Raw genomic sequence first — 16,052 nt, 5'->3', positions numbered from 1 at the left:
CTGCCCAGGGAGGTGGTGGAGTCCCCATCCCTGGAGGTGTTCAAGAGGGGACTGGACGTGGCAGTTGGTGCCATGGTTTAGTCATGAGGTCTGTGGTGAAAGGTTGGACTTGATGATCTTTGAGGTCTGTTCCAACCTTGGTGATACTGTGAATGGCTGAAGAGATACCAAAAGAGATGGGAAGTTGGTTGTGTAAATCTGTACCAGCTACAGCACCTCCCAGAGGCAGGAGGTACTAGGAAGCATGCTGGGGCTCATTCTGTATGTGCCAGTGTGGTGAAAGTCCCTTCTGGACAGAACCACATGCAGCACTGACTTAATCAAGTAAGTAAAAAACAGGTCCTCTCAGACTTGAATCCTGCCCTGTGAACCATAACAACAGAGCAACATGTTACAGAAGGCAACAGTCAGTGAAAGCAGCACTTCTGAAGAAGAGAAGCCATAGTTCCACAGTGTGAGAACGGACAAGAAAAGCTGCCATAAAGTAACAGCATGTGAATCACTCAGAAGTGCTCTGAGAGGATGACCTGACCTTTGAAATACTTGGAAATGGCAAAAGAAACGTCAAGAAGGTAGAAATAAGTAGTTTCAGCTGTTGTAAGAATACAAAGCTGCACTGTATTTATCCTGAAAGGGCAGTTCTCCTTCATCACAGGAAAATATTTAGAGGGGTAATTGAGTTAAGGGTACTGGTTCTTACTGAGTAGAACAGGAACTACCTTTCCTTTTTCAACAACATCTATGGCCCAAACAGCTGGGCAGATCACATCTCACAAAGCAAAACTGTCTTGTAACTGCGTATGACACCAAAATCATCAAGGAACAGCAGATGGCAATTAGCCTGAGATTAGAAAACAATCTGTGTTTATTATCACCTTTACAACTATTCTACAAAGGGAGTTAGAGGCTGGTCTATGGTTCCTGAAACCAACTGTCAGCCGTGGTTTGTCATGTTTCTTTTGAAAGTCAGCTGACCTCTGGAAGGTGTGTGCAGCAAGCTCATACAGCATCACAGTGCAACGCTTACACAGCCCGATGGCACCACAGCTGAGATGGGATATTCAAATAATTTCCCATTTGTTAATTGCTCTATCAGACTGCAAGTATTTGACAAAGCCTGTCAAAGAGAGGGTTTTTCATAGGAGGCTGCAAGACCTCAGAAGTCTGGCATGGATGGCTCTAGGGGCAGTAGTTTGTTATTTCATAACACCTTTGGCATATTGGCTCACCTCTGACACCGATGCTAATGGAAAACGAGGTGTTACAGAATCAAACAGGGAAATGCTTTTCCTATCTAGTACCAACAGCTGACACCAGTCAAAAACTTTTAACCATCAAAATTCTCAATTTGCAACCCTATATAGTGAGGCTTCTCACCACAAATACCAGTTCTCAAATCTTTTACCTTCTGAAACTTATTTTTCCTGACAGAAGCCAAAGGCTTCTCTCCTGAATTGTTAGCCTCTGATGGAGAATCTATTGAGGAACCTGGTCCTTACTCAATGGGTAAAACTGCACAGAAGCACACAGAAGATAGCTAGAATATTTTTTTGTAAAATCCACTATTTGGTTTGGACTTCTCCAACCCCATTCTGTACAGGATGGGTTTCTTCAATATTCCTTCTCCCACGGAATGCTCCTGCTTTCAGACTGACAGCAGGAAATGCACAACCTTGCAAAATAAAGATTAACCTCACTGAAGAGAAGACGTTTGAGGAAGTGTGTGTGTGACAAGGGTACACAAACATATCAGCTTCTTTGTGTCATACAACAGTGTTCCTTGTAAACAGCACAGTAAAAGAGAGCATGGACATGTAAACATTAGTCTAGTTCAAACAGATCCTACGTTCTGCTGGACTGCGGCACCCATTCAGATAAATACACAGCACTGAATCTTTCTTTCACTTCACAGGATCACAGGATGTTAAAGGTTGGAAGGGAGACCTCTGGAGATCATTTGAGTCCAAACCCCGCCTGCCAGAGCAGGGCTTTACAATCTAGTGCAGGTCACACAGGAATGCATCCAGATGGGTCTTGAAAGTCTCCAGAGGAGACTCCACAACCTCTCTGGGGAGTCTGCTCCACTGCTCCGTGACCCTTAGAGTACAGTTATTCCTCATGCTGATATGGAACTTTCTGTGCTGTAGTTTACATCCGTTGCCCCTTGTCCCATCACAGGGTACAAGTGAGACTGCCCCTTCCTGGCCTGGCCCTCATATCTCTTAACATTTATTAAATGCCCTCTCAGTCTTCCTCGCTTCTGTATTCATAACATGTAAATACAAAATACGGTTTAAATGAAGGTTAGGAGCAATTACCTCAGTCGGTTGGTATAGGTATCTACACAGGTCTTCATTTTAGCCAACAAAGTCCCAACAGAAGCTTGTGACTCCAGCTGTTCTTCCTCCTCTTCACTACTTTCTCCCGACAGAGGAAGCAGTAATGGTACCATCGACGTGCAGGATGCGATGGCACGGAGTAATTCCAGCAGAGCTCGGTAAAGGGGGACGTGTCGGGCCATATCCAAAACTAAGAGACAAACACAGTTCACAAGAATTACTAAAAACCTGGAAATCCTTCACTCTCAGCACAGATGTTTTAAACAGAAACATGGTATTTTTGTTATTAAAACATTAATGACATTTGATGACAAAAATACACCATTTTGTAACAGCCATTTAGGAGTCCCGATTTAATGGACTTCTTCAGGAGAAAAATGGATTAGATGCCTGGAAAATAAAGACTGGCAAAAGACACAAGAGGACAAAAGTGTCAGCGAGGTTTGGATTAGCAAATGTTATATTCATTTCTAGTAGCTTAACACACAGTTATGCCTCAAGTTGTGTACTGACAACAACAGCAAACAAATACGTATGGAGGAAAAACTGCAGCCTATTGAACCGCAGCAGGGTGACATTTGCTGATTCCAGCAGCGTAAGCATTAATAACGAATTTCATATCACCCCTTTCATTTGCAGTTATCTTCTCCTTTGGGAAAATTTGTCTGCATTACTGCAGGAATATTTATGGCCATGAAATAAATGAAGAAGTCTGCTAAGAAGTCTAGTCATGAAGAAAGTATCATTTAATAAACCATTACACATTCTTCAGAGCATGCAATGGTTCTGAGGAAGATGCAAATTTTATCTGCATACAGATGAATCACAAAACAGCGAAGCCAAATAAGAATATATATTCGGTAGACAAACCTCACTGTCTTAGTTCTGCAAGTGTATTACAAAAGTAATACACTTGCAGAATATAGATACCAGCTCCTCTGACTAGGAGAAGCAGACAGAGACACACCATTCTAATGGATTCTCTAGTACCACACTGTTAATTTTTCTCTTCCACTTGCTTGGATAAATCTGTAATAGATGTCATTTCAACTGACTTTGTATCATTACTAGAAATCCTGAAAACGTAGCAATGCAAAGATACTTTAACACAGCTGCTTCCTCTGTCCTTAGGACACGCTATTTTTAACCCAACTGCAGAAAAAAAAATGGCTCTAGTTCAAAGTATTTACAACTGACTGAGTTTCTGATAAAATAAATTTATGTTTTTTTTCCAGGAAAAAAAAACCTCACCCCAAAACAGCAAACAAAAAGCCCTTGACAACTTGCCTTAGGACAAAGCATAGAACTCTTTAATGTTTCATTTAGCACAACTCACCCTCCAAGCTAAAGCAGATCACAAACTTTCATCTCCTGTCATCAAATCCTTAGCTCTAAAGACACCACAATGGGACTGTATAAACAGCCAAGCAAAATACAACAGGCAGGTCTTACCCAGGTTTAAAGATAGGCTTATCTTTACTAAGAGTTCTGCTATTACAATTTTAAACTGTTAGATTTATTAAGGCTAGGTGTTAGGAAGAAGTTCTTCATGGAAAGAGTGATTGGCCATTGGAATGAGCTGCCCAGGGAGGTGGTGGAGTCACCATCACTGGAGGTGTTTAGGAAGAGACTGGATGGGGCACTTGTTGCCATGGTTTAGTTGATTAGATAGTGTTGGATGATAGGTTGGACTCGATCTCAAAGGTCTCTTCCAGCCTGGTTAATCCTATTCTATTCTTTCACCTTGGCATATAAATGTTTAAGAATGTGCCTTGAATCTTAAGAAAAAAAACAGTATTTAGAATAGAATAAACCAGGTTGGAAGAGACCTTCAAGATCATCATGTCCAACCTATCATCCAACACCACCTAATTAACTAAACCATGCAACCAAGCACCCTATCAAGTCTCCTCCTGAACACCTCCAGTGATGGCAACTCCACCACCTCCTCAGGCAGCCCATTCCAATGGGCAATCACTCTCTCTGTGTAAAACTTCCTCCTAACCACCCGCCTAAACCTCCCCTGGTGCAGCCTAAGACTGTGTCCTCTTGTTCTGGTACTGGTTGCCTGGGAGAAGAGACCAACCTCTGCCTGTCTGCAACCCTCCTTTCAGGTAGTTGTAGAGAGCAAGAAGGTCACCCCTGAGTCTCCTCTTCTCCAGGCTAAGCAACCCCAGCTCCCTCAGCCTCTCCTCATAGGGCTTGTGTTCCAAACCCCTCACCAACTTTGCTGCCCTTCTCTGGACACGTTCCAGCAAGTCAACATCCTTCCTAAACCGCGGAGCCCAGACCTGGACACAGTACTCGAGGTGTGGCCTAACCAGTGCAGTGTACAGGGGCAGAATGACCTCCCTGCTCCTGCTGGCCATATTTCTTCAGAAAAAAACCAGTATTACTTAAGGGAAAAAAAACGTATTTCATGTTAACGTGAATGACACAAACTCGTAACTGGAAGCAGCTCTGTTAACAGGAAGAAAATTTGCTGAGACAAAGCATTAATCTGTCAGGCTTGGTATCATGTCATGGTTCTAAAAATATCCCATGTTGAAATACTCCATATATTTAAAGCAAAGTCCATTGAATTTAAAGCACTGGCATTAAGAAAATAGACGTTGATTATATTTTGATCCACGTAATGTATCTATTTTCACACATATTATTATATACTACACATTAGTAGATTGTATTTTTCATATACGTATGCATGCAATATTTTTTATGTTTATACAGACATCTCAATTTCTTATACTCAGTTTCCAGTGAACAGCAATTGCCAAAAAGAGAAATCCTCATTGTGCAAAATGGCCTTAAAATAAACACGGATTGATCTGAGGACGTGTGAATTGGGGAACAAGAGGAATGAGAGAAGAAGAGATGACAGAGTGTGGGGGAAAGAACAGGGCAAAAGAAAGAGAGAAAAGGAGACCACAAAACCAAAAGCCACCACCCACCTGTAGTGTTAAAAGATCAAGCAGCTCCTCAATTTAATCAATAGCTGTTTATTATAAAGCTAGTGAGTGAAGGAGGTAGGACCTATTAGGTAACAACAGCATTTCACTTCTGGAACACTTTTATTTATTTATTTAATCCCTAAAATTTTCATGAGGCCAGAATATATAATTTCAAATTCTTCAATGCTTGCTTGCCCTCTCCTTTGCTAAATGGGTAGTTACATTGAAAATTACTGTCTTGAGGGAAACTGAACTGACATAACTTTAAAATGGAAATATTTTCCAGAAAGAAGAGAATTTCTGGTTTTAGCAGATTCAGCTCACAAGATGTTAGGGGTTGGAAGGGACCTCCAGAGATCACCAAGTCCAACAACCCTTCCAGAGCAGGACCATGGAATCTAGCGCAGGTTGCAAAGGAATGCAGCCAAATGAGTCTTGAAGGTCTCCAGGGAAGGATGCTCCACAACTCCTCTGGGGATCCTATCCCAATGCTCTGTGACCCTCAAAGCAAAGAGGTTCCTCCTCATGTTGAGGTGGAACCTCCTGTGCTGTAGTCTGTATCTATTGCCCTTTGTCCTATTACAGTGTGCAACTGAGAAGAGACCCACCACTCAGATATTTATAAACATTTATTAGATCCCCTCTCAGTCTTCTCTTCTCCAGACTAAAAAGCTCCAGGTCTCTCAGCCTCCTCATAGGGCACATGGTCCAGTCCCTTAATCATCCTTATAGCCCTCCACTGGACTCTCTCCAGTAAATCCCTGTCTCTCTTGAACTGAGGAGCCCAGAACTGGATGCAATATTCCAAGTGAGGTCTCACTAGAGCAGAGTAGAGGGGGATCCCATTGCACCCCAGTGTTGAGGAATGGCTTGAATCTTAGGGACATGGTTCTATGGAACAACTGTTCGAACAAAGTGTGTAGGCCAGACTCCATCTTGATGTTAGCTGGTGTGCTGATGCGGCAAGGTCACCATAGCTTTGTGACTGCGCTTGCAGCTGTGTTAGAAGATAACAGCATGTGAAACAAAGTATATGCGAAACAAAGAACTAGTTAGAAAGGAGCTTGAGAAGTTGCACGTAGACCTAACCACAAGGAGGCTGGATATTATAATGTGACCCTGGACTAATAGCCAATGGAATAATGACATTTGTGCATATTTAGCTGAGATGCTTTATAAGCCATGCTTTCCAACAATAAGGTTGGAGCTTGCTTATCAATCACATTGATTGGTGCCAGTCTTCCCTCGCTGTCGTCCCGACACCCCAGGATCCCATTGGCCCTCTTGGCCACAAGGGCACATTGCTGACCCATGGATAACTTCTTGCCCACCAGGACACCCAGCTCATTCTCCACAGGGCTGTTTTCTAGCAGATCACCCTCTAACCTGTACTGGTACAGTTTATTGTTCCTCCCCAGATGCAGGACTATGCACTTAACCTCATTAGGTTCTTCTTTGCCCAGCTGTCCAGTCTGTCCAAGTCTCACTGAATAGCTGTACAGCCTTCAGGCTCCTATACTGAGTGTGAGTGGACCATCCTGCACATTAGGCACACACAAACTGTGGCCATTTTTTGATCTCTGAGATTCTGCAGGACAGTGAATTGATGAGGAAGGCCCAACCCCCACTACCCCAAGGACCTGTTTAGAAGCTCTCCTTTGTTGACTAAGGTTTGCTTAGCACTGCTTCGAGTAACTACTGTATACCCCATATTTACTTCAAAAGAGGCAAAGATTAAATTGTGTTACTAGACTTGGAACAGGGATTTACACTCAGTTTTTATCCTGCTTCCTTGTTTTGGGAGAAGGGGAGGGTGGAGGAAAGAGGAGCCTGACTGAAGCTATTTTGAGAAGTCCTGACTTTCAGAAACTGCTGAGCATCCTGTCTTTTGAAAACTGCAGTCTTTCACAAATCCCTAAAGCTCATGAGATATTAAGGCACTGATCACATCATTCAAAACTTCTAGGTAGCCTACTTATTGCTGGGAAATGGTTAACATTCAAAGATTGTGTGAAATTGAAATGATTCACTTGCTTTTTGGACACCTATTTATTCATCACCAACACAGGTCTAATTTCCTACAAAGACCTAAGCCTACCCATACGCAGTAATAACATTAATATAAATATATAAAAAAGCCACAAGGCCAGGTAGTTTCATAGGATCAATGTATCTCCTTAAATTGCATATCTATCTATAACAAGATAATGGACCAACTGAGTCTAATCCTCCTTTGCTTTCTTTCACTATTATACAATATTCCAACAAAGAATAGCCAGGCCTAATGGACCATTAAATAGATAGTACTGCACAGCAATAAATTTATTTTTTGCAATCCATTTAACACCCTCAGTACAACTTAACTGGCTATGAATAAGATTATAAAACTTACCACAAAGAATATATACGTTATTTTAAAGGCAACTAGTACTATAGCATCCCCATTAGATCAAAAAAAATCTTAGATGTTACAGCAGATTAAAGAAACAAATACAGAACAGTAAGTTGTGAGAAAATAATGAAAAGTTCTGCTTTATTTGCATCTGATGTGAAGGCCTTCCAACTGTGATTCTCACCATGAACTAAACTAGGAATTCCTACTCAAAAGGAGCCTATAAACTTGTTGTAAAAGAAACTTTAACAGACACTTGAAAAAAGGAAAAGCACCAAATACCATTAGCAATTTTAAATATATCAACACTGCCAGACTCACACCCTTCTTGTTCTGTGCTACAAGTTGTGTGTGTCTGTCTAAATATGCTCTCAATCTCATCTCCTGTACATAATTTCTCATTTGCTAGACTTGTGCCTTCTTGAATTTGTTATTTTAAAGGCCCCCAAAAGTATGACTTTTTTCTTATGTGCAATTTCTTCTTACTTCTGACCAACATACATCACTGACTACCCGCCTCTATTGAAGGAAAGGCGGCTGTGCTGACAGCAACAGCAGAAGGCACCACTGAAAACTCTTTCCAAATTAGAACCCTTTTCCTAGAATGGTCTGGGCCAGAAGGGACTTCCAAAGGTCATCTAGTCCAGCCTCCCCACAGTCAGCAGGGGCATCCCCAACTAGACCAGGCGGCCCAGGGCCCTATCGAGTCTCACCCTGAATATCTCCAGGGAAGGGGCCTCAACCACCTCCCTGGGCAACCTGCTTCAGTGTTCCACCACTTTTATTTCTTTTCTCAGAGATGTCATTGTACACATGGACGTGAATGAACAAGTGAAAGGAAATAACTGAAAAAAAGCATTCTGGAGAGAATAGAATAGACCAGACCAGGTTGGAAGAGATCTTCAAGATCATCGCATCCAACCCATCATCCAGCACCTCCAAATGGGTATCTAAAACCAGGAAATGTAAATTTAAAGCTAAAAACTCTTGCAAACGTGGCTTACATTTAACAAAATCAGAAGTGAAAAAAACAGGTTAAAACTTGAGCAAATTGACTTCTACTACCAAAGACAAACTTGAGTTCTGGTTTTATTATCACGCTCTCATTTTCCATTCGAAGAGGTCTCCTTCATACACGGGGTAGAGTTTCCAGTGACCCACGAGAAGTCTTTTTAATTTACTTTGGATCTATATTTCTCCCATTTCAATGAGGCTTTATATTTTTCTGGAAAGATGAATGATTGCATTTTCTAAACTGTTCATCCCAAAGTAGCCACCCAATCCTATCTGTTTTAAGGAATGTGAAAGAAAACCACTGACAATTACACGGAGCAGCTATATTATAAGATAATAATTCTGCTCTATTCCCGTCACGTACAAATGCTCAATTTACAACAGAGTAACTAAACTTCCCCTACAGAAAACCCAAGAAAATTACTTCATATTCTGAGATAGCAATTTCTTCTTTTATAGTAATAAGGTTTAAAAGGTTATTGATCTCATCAATTTGAGACACTGAAAGTAAAATAAGACACCCATTATCGTGCTACTTACTAAAAAGTCTAATGTTAAGATCACAGCTGCAGTACCACACACACCTGCTACTGCATTTTTTTTCCTTTTACCTTTTTTTATCCTTTGAGTAATTTAAAGATGGATCTTAAAGTTCTGTCAATTTTACAGCATTTCTAAAGCATGCTTTGCAATTAGTGCCATATTTTTGATGTCTCGCTATGCTATTCACAAACTCAACGTTCATAGCCATGATTAAAGACTTTAGGATCTCATTATCATATTGAAGACTCACTAGTTACAAACTGCCGTTCAACAAAGCCATACAAAGCCAGCCTTATGGCCACAGGTATAAGCATAAGTGAGCCACACTCTTTCCAAAAGGGCCACACATCCTTTTCCTAAATATTTTAAAAGCCCAGCCATTCCTCAGCCCCACTTTGCTGCATCTTTGCAAACATATGATCTATGAATGCAGTCCACACTGCAGGCAATAGTGTCAGTTCCAAATACAGCATGCTCTGCTGCCCCTTGATTTTCTGTTTCAGAATCAACCCTGAGCAAGCCTCTTTTATAGTAGGGCTAATTAACACCCTGTATTCTGCTCTGTTTTGATAGAAAGAAGAAGACTGCCTACAGAGTATTTTAAAAGCAGATCTCTTTAAGAAAACATTGGCCTTTGGGTAAGAGCAAAACAAAAGCTTTCTAAATAACTGTCATCTTGCAGTAATTAGCTTGACTTTTCCTTCACCTTTCTTTGTAAGAACAACACAGGCATTTCCACAGCACCATTTTGAGTAGCAGAAAAAATGGCATCAGAAAAGACCAGTCTCCTTGTACAGCGAAGCAGGAGAAAGAGGGGTTAAGCCCCCTTACAGATCATGAGTAACAAATCCCATGTCACAGCAGTAAACAGTACAAGAGGGGAGGACCTATGAACTCAGCGTAGGGCTCCTAAGTTGGCAATTATTATTCAGCTACTGTCTTAAAATTTTGCTGCTTTTATGTCAGCACTGAGACATCAGCAGTCAAAAAAAACCCCGACACCCAACAATCAGATAAAAAAATTAGAAAAGGTGAAAAGAAATTACTTAATGAGACTGTTTGAAAAACTGGCCCAGTAGGCAGCAGTGTAGAAAGGATGCAAGCACAGCACTGCAGAGGAAGGCCACACTGCCACAGGGTTCAACCTCGCTGCAGCTTTTAAGAATTTCTCCTCTGAAAGATCACTCATTTTACCCAACATCAGTTCTTTAAAACCAACAACAGATGAAGAAATACAATGAAAAGCATAAAGCTACTACCAAGTTATGTTTGTAGCCAAATCTAGAAAACAAGTGTAAGGAAGCATGTATGTAAAGCTACAGGATTATTCTATATTATACAATAAATAACATAATGATATATACAAAGGTACAGATGAAAGGAATGTGTTATAAAAATATGAAGAAAGATATACAGAAAGCTTTTTCCCTGGTCAGAGGATTAAATACAACTCTTTATTACGGCATTCAGTAAGATAAAAAGAACCAAAAATATCTGAAGTAGATGTAGTAAAACTAATAGTAAAGGCAAGCTGGAAGTGTTAAACTTATTTTCCACTTAGCCAAAAAAAAATATTGAGAAATATTTTCTGTAGAGAAAAAGAAATAACAATCAAGCCAACCAACCAAACCAGGATTTAAATATTCTGCAGACAAAATCCTTCTTGAAATAGTAAAATTAGAAACAGAACAGATGAGGTGCAAGCTTGCCTACCACTTCATGATATGTGTCTCAAAGTCCAGGCACTGCACAGAGATGAAAGGAAAGGTATTGCTACCCTTAAGAATATGAAGCAGGATTTTTAAAGGGAGTTAATCTGGCTTCCATCATCCCTGCACTGGAGGAAGGAACAGTGATTTAACTATTTTTGTCAGAGAAGTGGGCAAACAGCCACCCTGAAGTGGTCCCTCAGTCTGAGTGTTACTCCTTCTGGCCCATAAAACAGTCAGGCGTACTTTAAAATAAGATAGGAATTGAAAATAGGATGGAAAACTGCCACTGCATTGCACATGCTTCAGAGATCTACATGGAATTTCAAATGAAAAGACTTGTGGGGTGGTTTTAAAACATTACTTCAGCACTTGGAAAGACACCAAACAGAGGCTACCAACATTGTTACTGGAATGAAAGGATGTGTGGTTCCTGTGTTTTATGGCAAACTGTTCATACCTGTGAGCATGCCTACAAGATCATGTCCTCAGAGGACAGAGACCACTTAGGAATCTCATTCTGCCTTAAACATCTAATTGTTTTGTTTGGTGAGGACGGCTGCGACCCTGTGCATATGCAAAACAGAATTTTATCACTTCAGCCTATTTCTAGGTAATAGTCAGTTGTTTAAATACCAAGATGAGCTTTTGGTAAACACGCAGAGTGCGGGGTGGGGAGAAAAATTCAAGTCGAACAGCCACCCTGAATCTGAGTTCAATGAAAGGTAACGTGGACTTACTCACTTAATACTGAAAGTGCCTTAAGGGTGCAAATATCAATGTGGATTTATCAACTAGTTTAACTGAGCAGCACATATGATGGAGAAAATCATCTCTGTGCCCTAGACTCGTGGAACAGGACAATTTGCACATTCTGTGTAACCTCATGCATGTTCCTGCATCCCTTATTAAAATAGATCATCCTATAGTATGTTACAGTATAACAATGAGGATTAACCCAAAAGAAAATACTCTCTTTTGTTTATGAGTGGTACTATAGTGAAGTTGTCCTCTAGAGAGGGCAATAAATTGCAAATACTATTAAAAAAAAGCTAGTTTGTGTGTTGGAATAATCTAACATTGATTAACTTTTCCTAGACTAACTCCTTGAGCCACGGAGATCTGTTTCCTTTGATTTTAACTCAATATTATGCTACCCTCAGTGAATAGCAAGAAGGCACATACTATGAATGGGGTGTGTCTGCATCAGAATATGAGAAATGCCAGATAACATTTACAAATATTTTCAAAACCAGGAGAGAAAACAAGAACACCAGAGAAATAAAAGACAAATGAGCCTATCAATGCCTGCAATAATGAAGACCTATATACACTTGAACAAACAGACTTGCGACTGCTGAAACGAAAGATGGCCCTCACCTCACTGTCCAGTAAGTTCCTCTTCAAATATACACCTCAGCTGACAAAACTCTTTGTTGAAAGTACAGTAAATGCACTCTTAGGAAAGGCAAAGTAAAAGTATCTAGAACTCACTCCAGCAATCTGCTCTGTACATGAACAGAAAGGAATTGCTAGTTTTGTTTGGTCAAGAAATTTTTACCACCTTGTCCAATTGCGCTGCCACCAATTGACAAAGCCACTCATAGAGGGAAAAGAAAAGAAGACTGCTTACAGTCTCTTGTGTGAACAAATACAATACTTGTGCCCCATAAGTAGGTTACTGTATGTTTAGCAACAAGACTCAGAAAGCATGCGAGTTAAAAAATAAAAGAGGAAAGAAGCAGATTGTCCATTTCTGTAATACACTATGGAACTGCAGAGCAAGAAGTATAGTATCACACTGTCCTCTGGTGTCATTCTCTTTTCTCAAAAAGGACTGAGTCTGCATAATTAAAAAAATTAATTCTTAATGCCTCTAATAAAATCTATCCATGTTTGTAACATGTGGTGCTATGCAGCACTCATATTCCCAACCGTATCTACCAAGTCAAAATCAAACCACCTGAGGTGTCTCGTCCTGGCTAAACAAAACAAAAACCCAAACAGAAAAAAACCACACACACAAAAACCAAGCCCACAAACAAACCAACCCCCCCAACCAAACCACAACCAACAATCCTGAAAAAAGAACCAAACCAAACAAAGAAATAATGGGAGGCCCAGTAATATTTACTCTGGAAATTCTGAAAGTTGCGATGTGGTATCTCAAATTTTGACAGGCCTGCCTGAATGTCTTTACCAGTTCCACTCAAGAGGGAAAACCAGTCTAGTAGTTAGACTCCCAATCTTGTCCCACAAGCAGGGATACAGCTACCCTGTGTTGTCTTCCAACTAATGAACAGAAGATCAAACAATCATGGATCTTAGCATTGAGATAAATGGACCAGAAAAGCTTAAGGATAGGATCCCTTCTGGAAATTAAAATAGCAGTCTCAAGATGGTGAGAGTCTGTTGGCAAAGAGAACTTCATGGAACACTTATGGCAAAAACCAAAATATTTTTGAAGATAACAGCCCCCACCTTTTATTTCTCAAGGATGTTGACTTGCTGGAACGAGTCCAGAGAAGAGCAACAAAGTTGGTGAGGGGTTTGGAACACAAGCCCTACGAGGAGAGGCTGAGGGAGCTGGGGTTGCTTAGCCTGGAGAAGAGGAGACTCAGGGGTGACCTTATTGCTCTCTACAACTACCCGAAGGGAGGTTGTAGACAGACGGATGTTGGTCTCTTCTCCCAGGCAGCTAGTACCAGAACAAGAGGACACAGTCTCAGCCTGTGCCAGGGGAGGTTCAGGTTAGATGTTAGGAAAAAGTTCTATACAGAAAGAGTGATTGCACATTGGAATGGGCTGCCTGGGGAGGTGGTGGAGTCACCATCACTGGAGGTTTTCAGAAGACTTGATGGGGTGCTTGGTGCCGTGGGTTAGTTGTTTGGGTGGTGTTGGATTGGTTGATGGGTTGGATGCGGTGATCTTGAAGGTCTCTTCCAACCTGGTTTATTCTATGTATTCTATTCTATTCTATGTAAAATAAACACACAGAAACTAACTTCCAGAATGAAACAAACACCAGATGCATCTCATGTGTGATTTGTTTGCTTCTATAAATCCTTGTTCTAGGACCAGCATCTAACTGCATTTCTCCTGAAAGTTTATTTAAAAAGATAACTCATCTGTGGGAGGCAGGAAAGCAAACATCACAGTGTAGTTTCCTTTTACATAAAACATACTACACAGTGGAGTGCAAGGCATCAAGGTCTGTCAAAACCCCCACATGTTAGTACCAGAAGAGTCATGTCCAAGTGCATCCCAAGGGCAACCATAAACACATTACAGAACCTTGGCAGGTAGATACAGATAAGTAAGCAGCCTGTTGCTCAAGCTTCCAAGACAGTCATACTATTCTGTCACCATGGAAGTCCAGAACTTTACAGTAGCCTCCAAATGAGAAGGAAAACTTGTTTAGTTAAGTTTTCAGAATTGTACTGTAAAACACTTTCAGTGTCTTACCATTTGGAAAATTTTCTGTGATTTAATAGCCATAAAAACAAAGATATAAAACCCCTTACTCCACTCTTGATTCCAGAGTGCTGTTTTTTTTCCCCTTTTTTTTTCTGAACAGTACTCTGTATTAATTTGACAATAAGGCAAAGAATATGTGGGTGAGAAGCAAGAGAAAGAAGAACAGTGAGATGTAAGAAGCTTTTACCCCTCTTATCTCTCATCTGACGCTTTCATGGCTATCATTCCTGCAAAACTCTCTTCCTCTGAAAAACTTAATTCACCATGAGCAAATGAGTGGGGCTAGAGGTTGCAAGCTAGTCTGAAGTATGCTCTGTACATGCAGCTGCAAAATCTACCACCAGCTGTGTAAATCAATGAAGAGCTCTCCAATTAATGGATTTATGTTTAAAGGCCATACAAAAAATGTGCAGTAGAGAAACAGATAAAGACTGAAGGAGAAATGACAGCCTCTCAGTGACCTCTGATAAATAATGATACGTTGAAAAAAAAATACTTCCACTAGCTCCTTGAAGTAAGCAAACTGCAGTCTTTAAAGAAGTGCTTTGTCTGCCATACAATCAAGCATACTCAGGTACAACCTAAGTTGCTTTTCTCCTCATAACAACCAGGTTTCACATGCTTAAAGATCTCCATGCTATGATGTTTCAATACCTATTCCATAATTACTCCCTATAAATTAAAACAAATTTCTGCAACACAGTAGAGCTAGAAAGCACAAATTTGCAACTTATTTCATAAATGTTTTATATTATTAACCACCCAAACAGATAATCAGTTTTGACATTTTAAGAAAATCTGTTAAAGTTTTAGTCTGAGAGTACTATCTACCAGGAATAGTCTGCTGCTTTACATGTTTTGAACATCTAATAAGCATACATTCCTACTACTTTTCAATAGAAAATAAGAGACAATAATTTCACCCTTTTAGTCTAGAATTATTTCCAACCAAAGATGACAATTGAGAGGAAAGAAATGTGGCAAAAGGTGCTGGGATGGTGGTGTCTTCAAGGCTCGTTGCGTTGGTTTTTAAGATTGGTCGTGTGGAAACTCATATGGATGAAATTTGTTCTTTCTCACAAAGCAATATGTTTTCAGGGCTTTGGAGAAAGCAGACCTTCTTTTATTACTGTTGTTCTTTGAGAGCCACTATTGTGGATTTTTGTTCAGCTGTCTCTGCTCTGCTTCCCATTGCTTGTCCAGTAAGGACCCTATATTCATGTAATGGACTCCTCTAACACTCCAAAACTTAGCAACATGGCAGCTCAAAAACTTGATACTTACAAGCCCTAATGTTTTTTCAGAAGCATGTAGCCTACACTCAAACCAGTTTGAAGAAACAATCTCAGATACCTGCTATCTGACCAAAGACCCCTCTTGAGCTGGGAACAACAGACTGAATCACAAGTATTTTAGAATAGAATAGAAAAAACCAGGTTGGAAGAGACCTTCGAGATCATCATGTCCAACCTATCATCCAACACCACCCAATCAACTAAACCATGCAACCAAGCATCCTGTCAAGCCTCGCCCTGAACACCCCCAGCGACAGCGACCCCACCACCTCCTCAGGCAGCCCATTCCAGTGGGCAATCACTCTCTCTGTGTAAAACTTCCTCCTAACCTC

The 16,052-nt window shown here is 40.6% G+C and overlaps 1 protein-coding gene across 2 annotated transcripts in view; it reads right to left on the bottom strand.

The window, feature by feature from the left end:
• BIRC6 (baculoviral IAP repeat containing 6) overlaps positions 1–16,052 on the bottom strand; it is a 179,905-nt gene that overhangs the window by 26,141 nt on the left and 137,712 nt on the right. For both annotated transcript variants that reach the window (XM_054162362.1, XM_054162363.1), the window contains exon 66: positions 2,319–2,529. In XM_054162362.1, coding sequence (XP_054018337.1) covers positions 2,319–2,529 — 211 coding nt within the window. The remainder of the gene's footprint in view (positions 1–2,318; positions 2,530–16,052) is intronic.

This window comes from Dryobates pubescens, chromosome 6, assembly GCF_014839835.1.
Source record: "Dryobates pubescens isolate bDryPub1 chromosome 6, bDryPub1.pri, whole genome shotgun sequence".
NCBI classification, from domain to species: domain Eukaryota; kingdom Metazoa; phylum Chordata; class Aves; order Piciformes; family Picidae; genus Dryobates; species Dryobates pubescens.
Note: the sequence above shows the minus strand (reverse complement) of the source record. Positions and strands in the feature narration are given on the sequence as shown.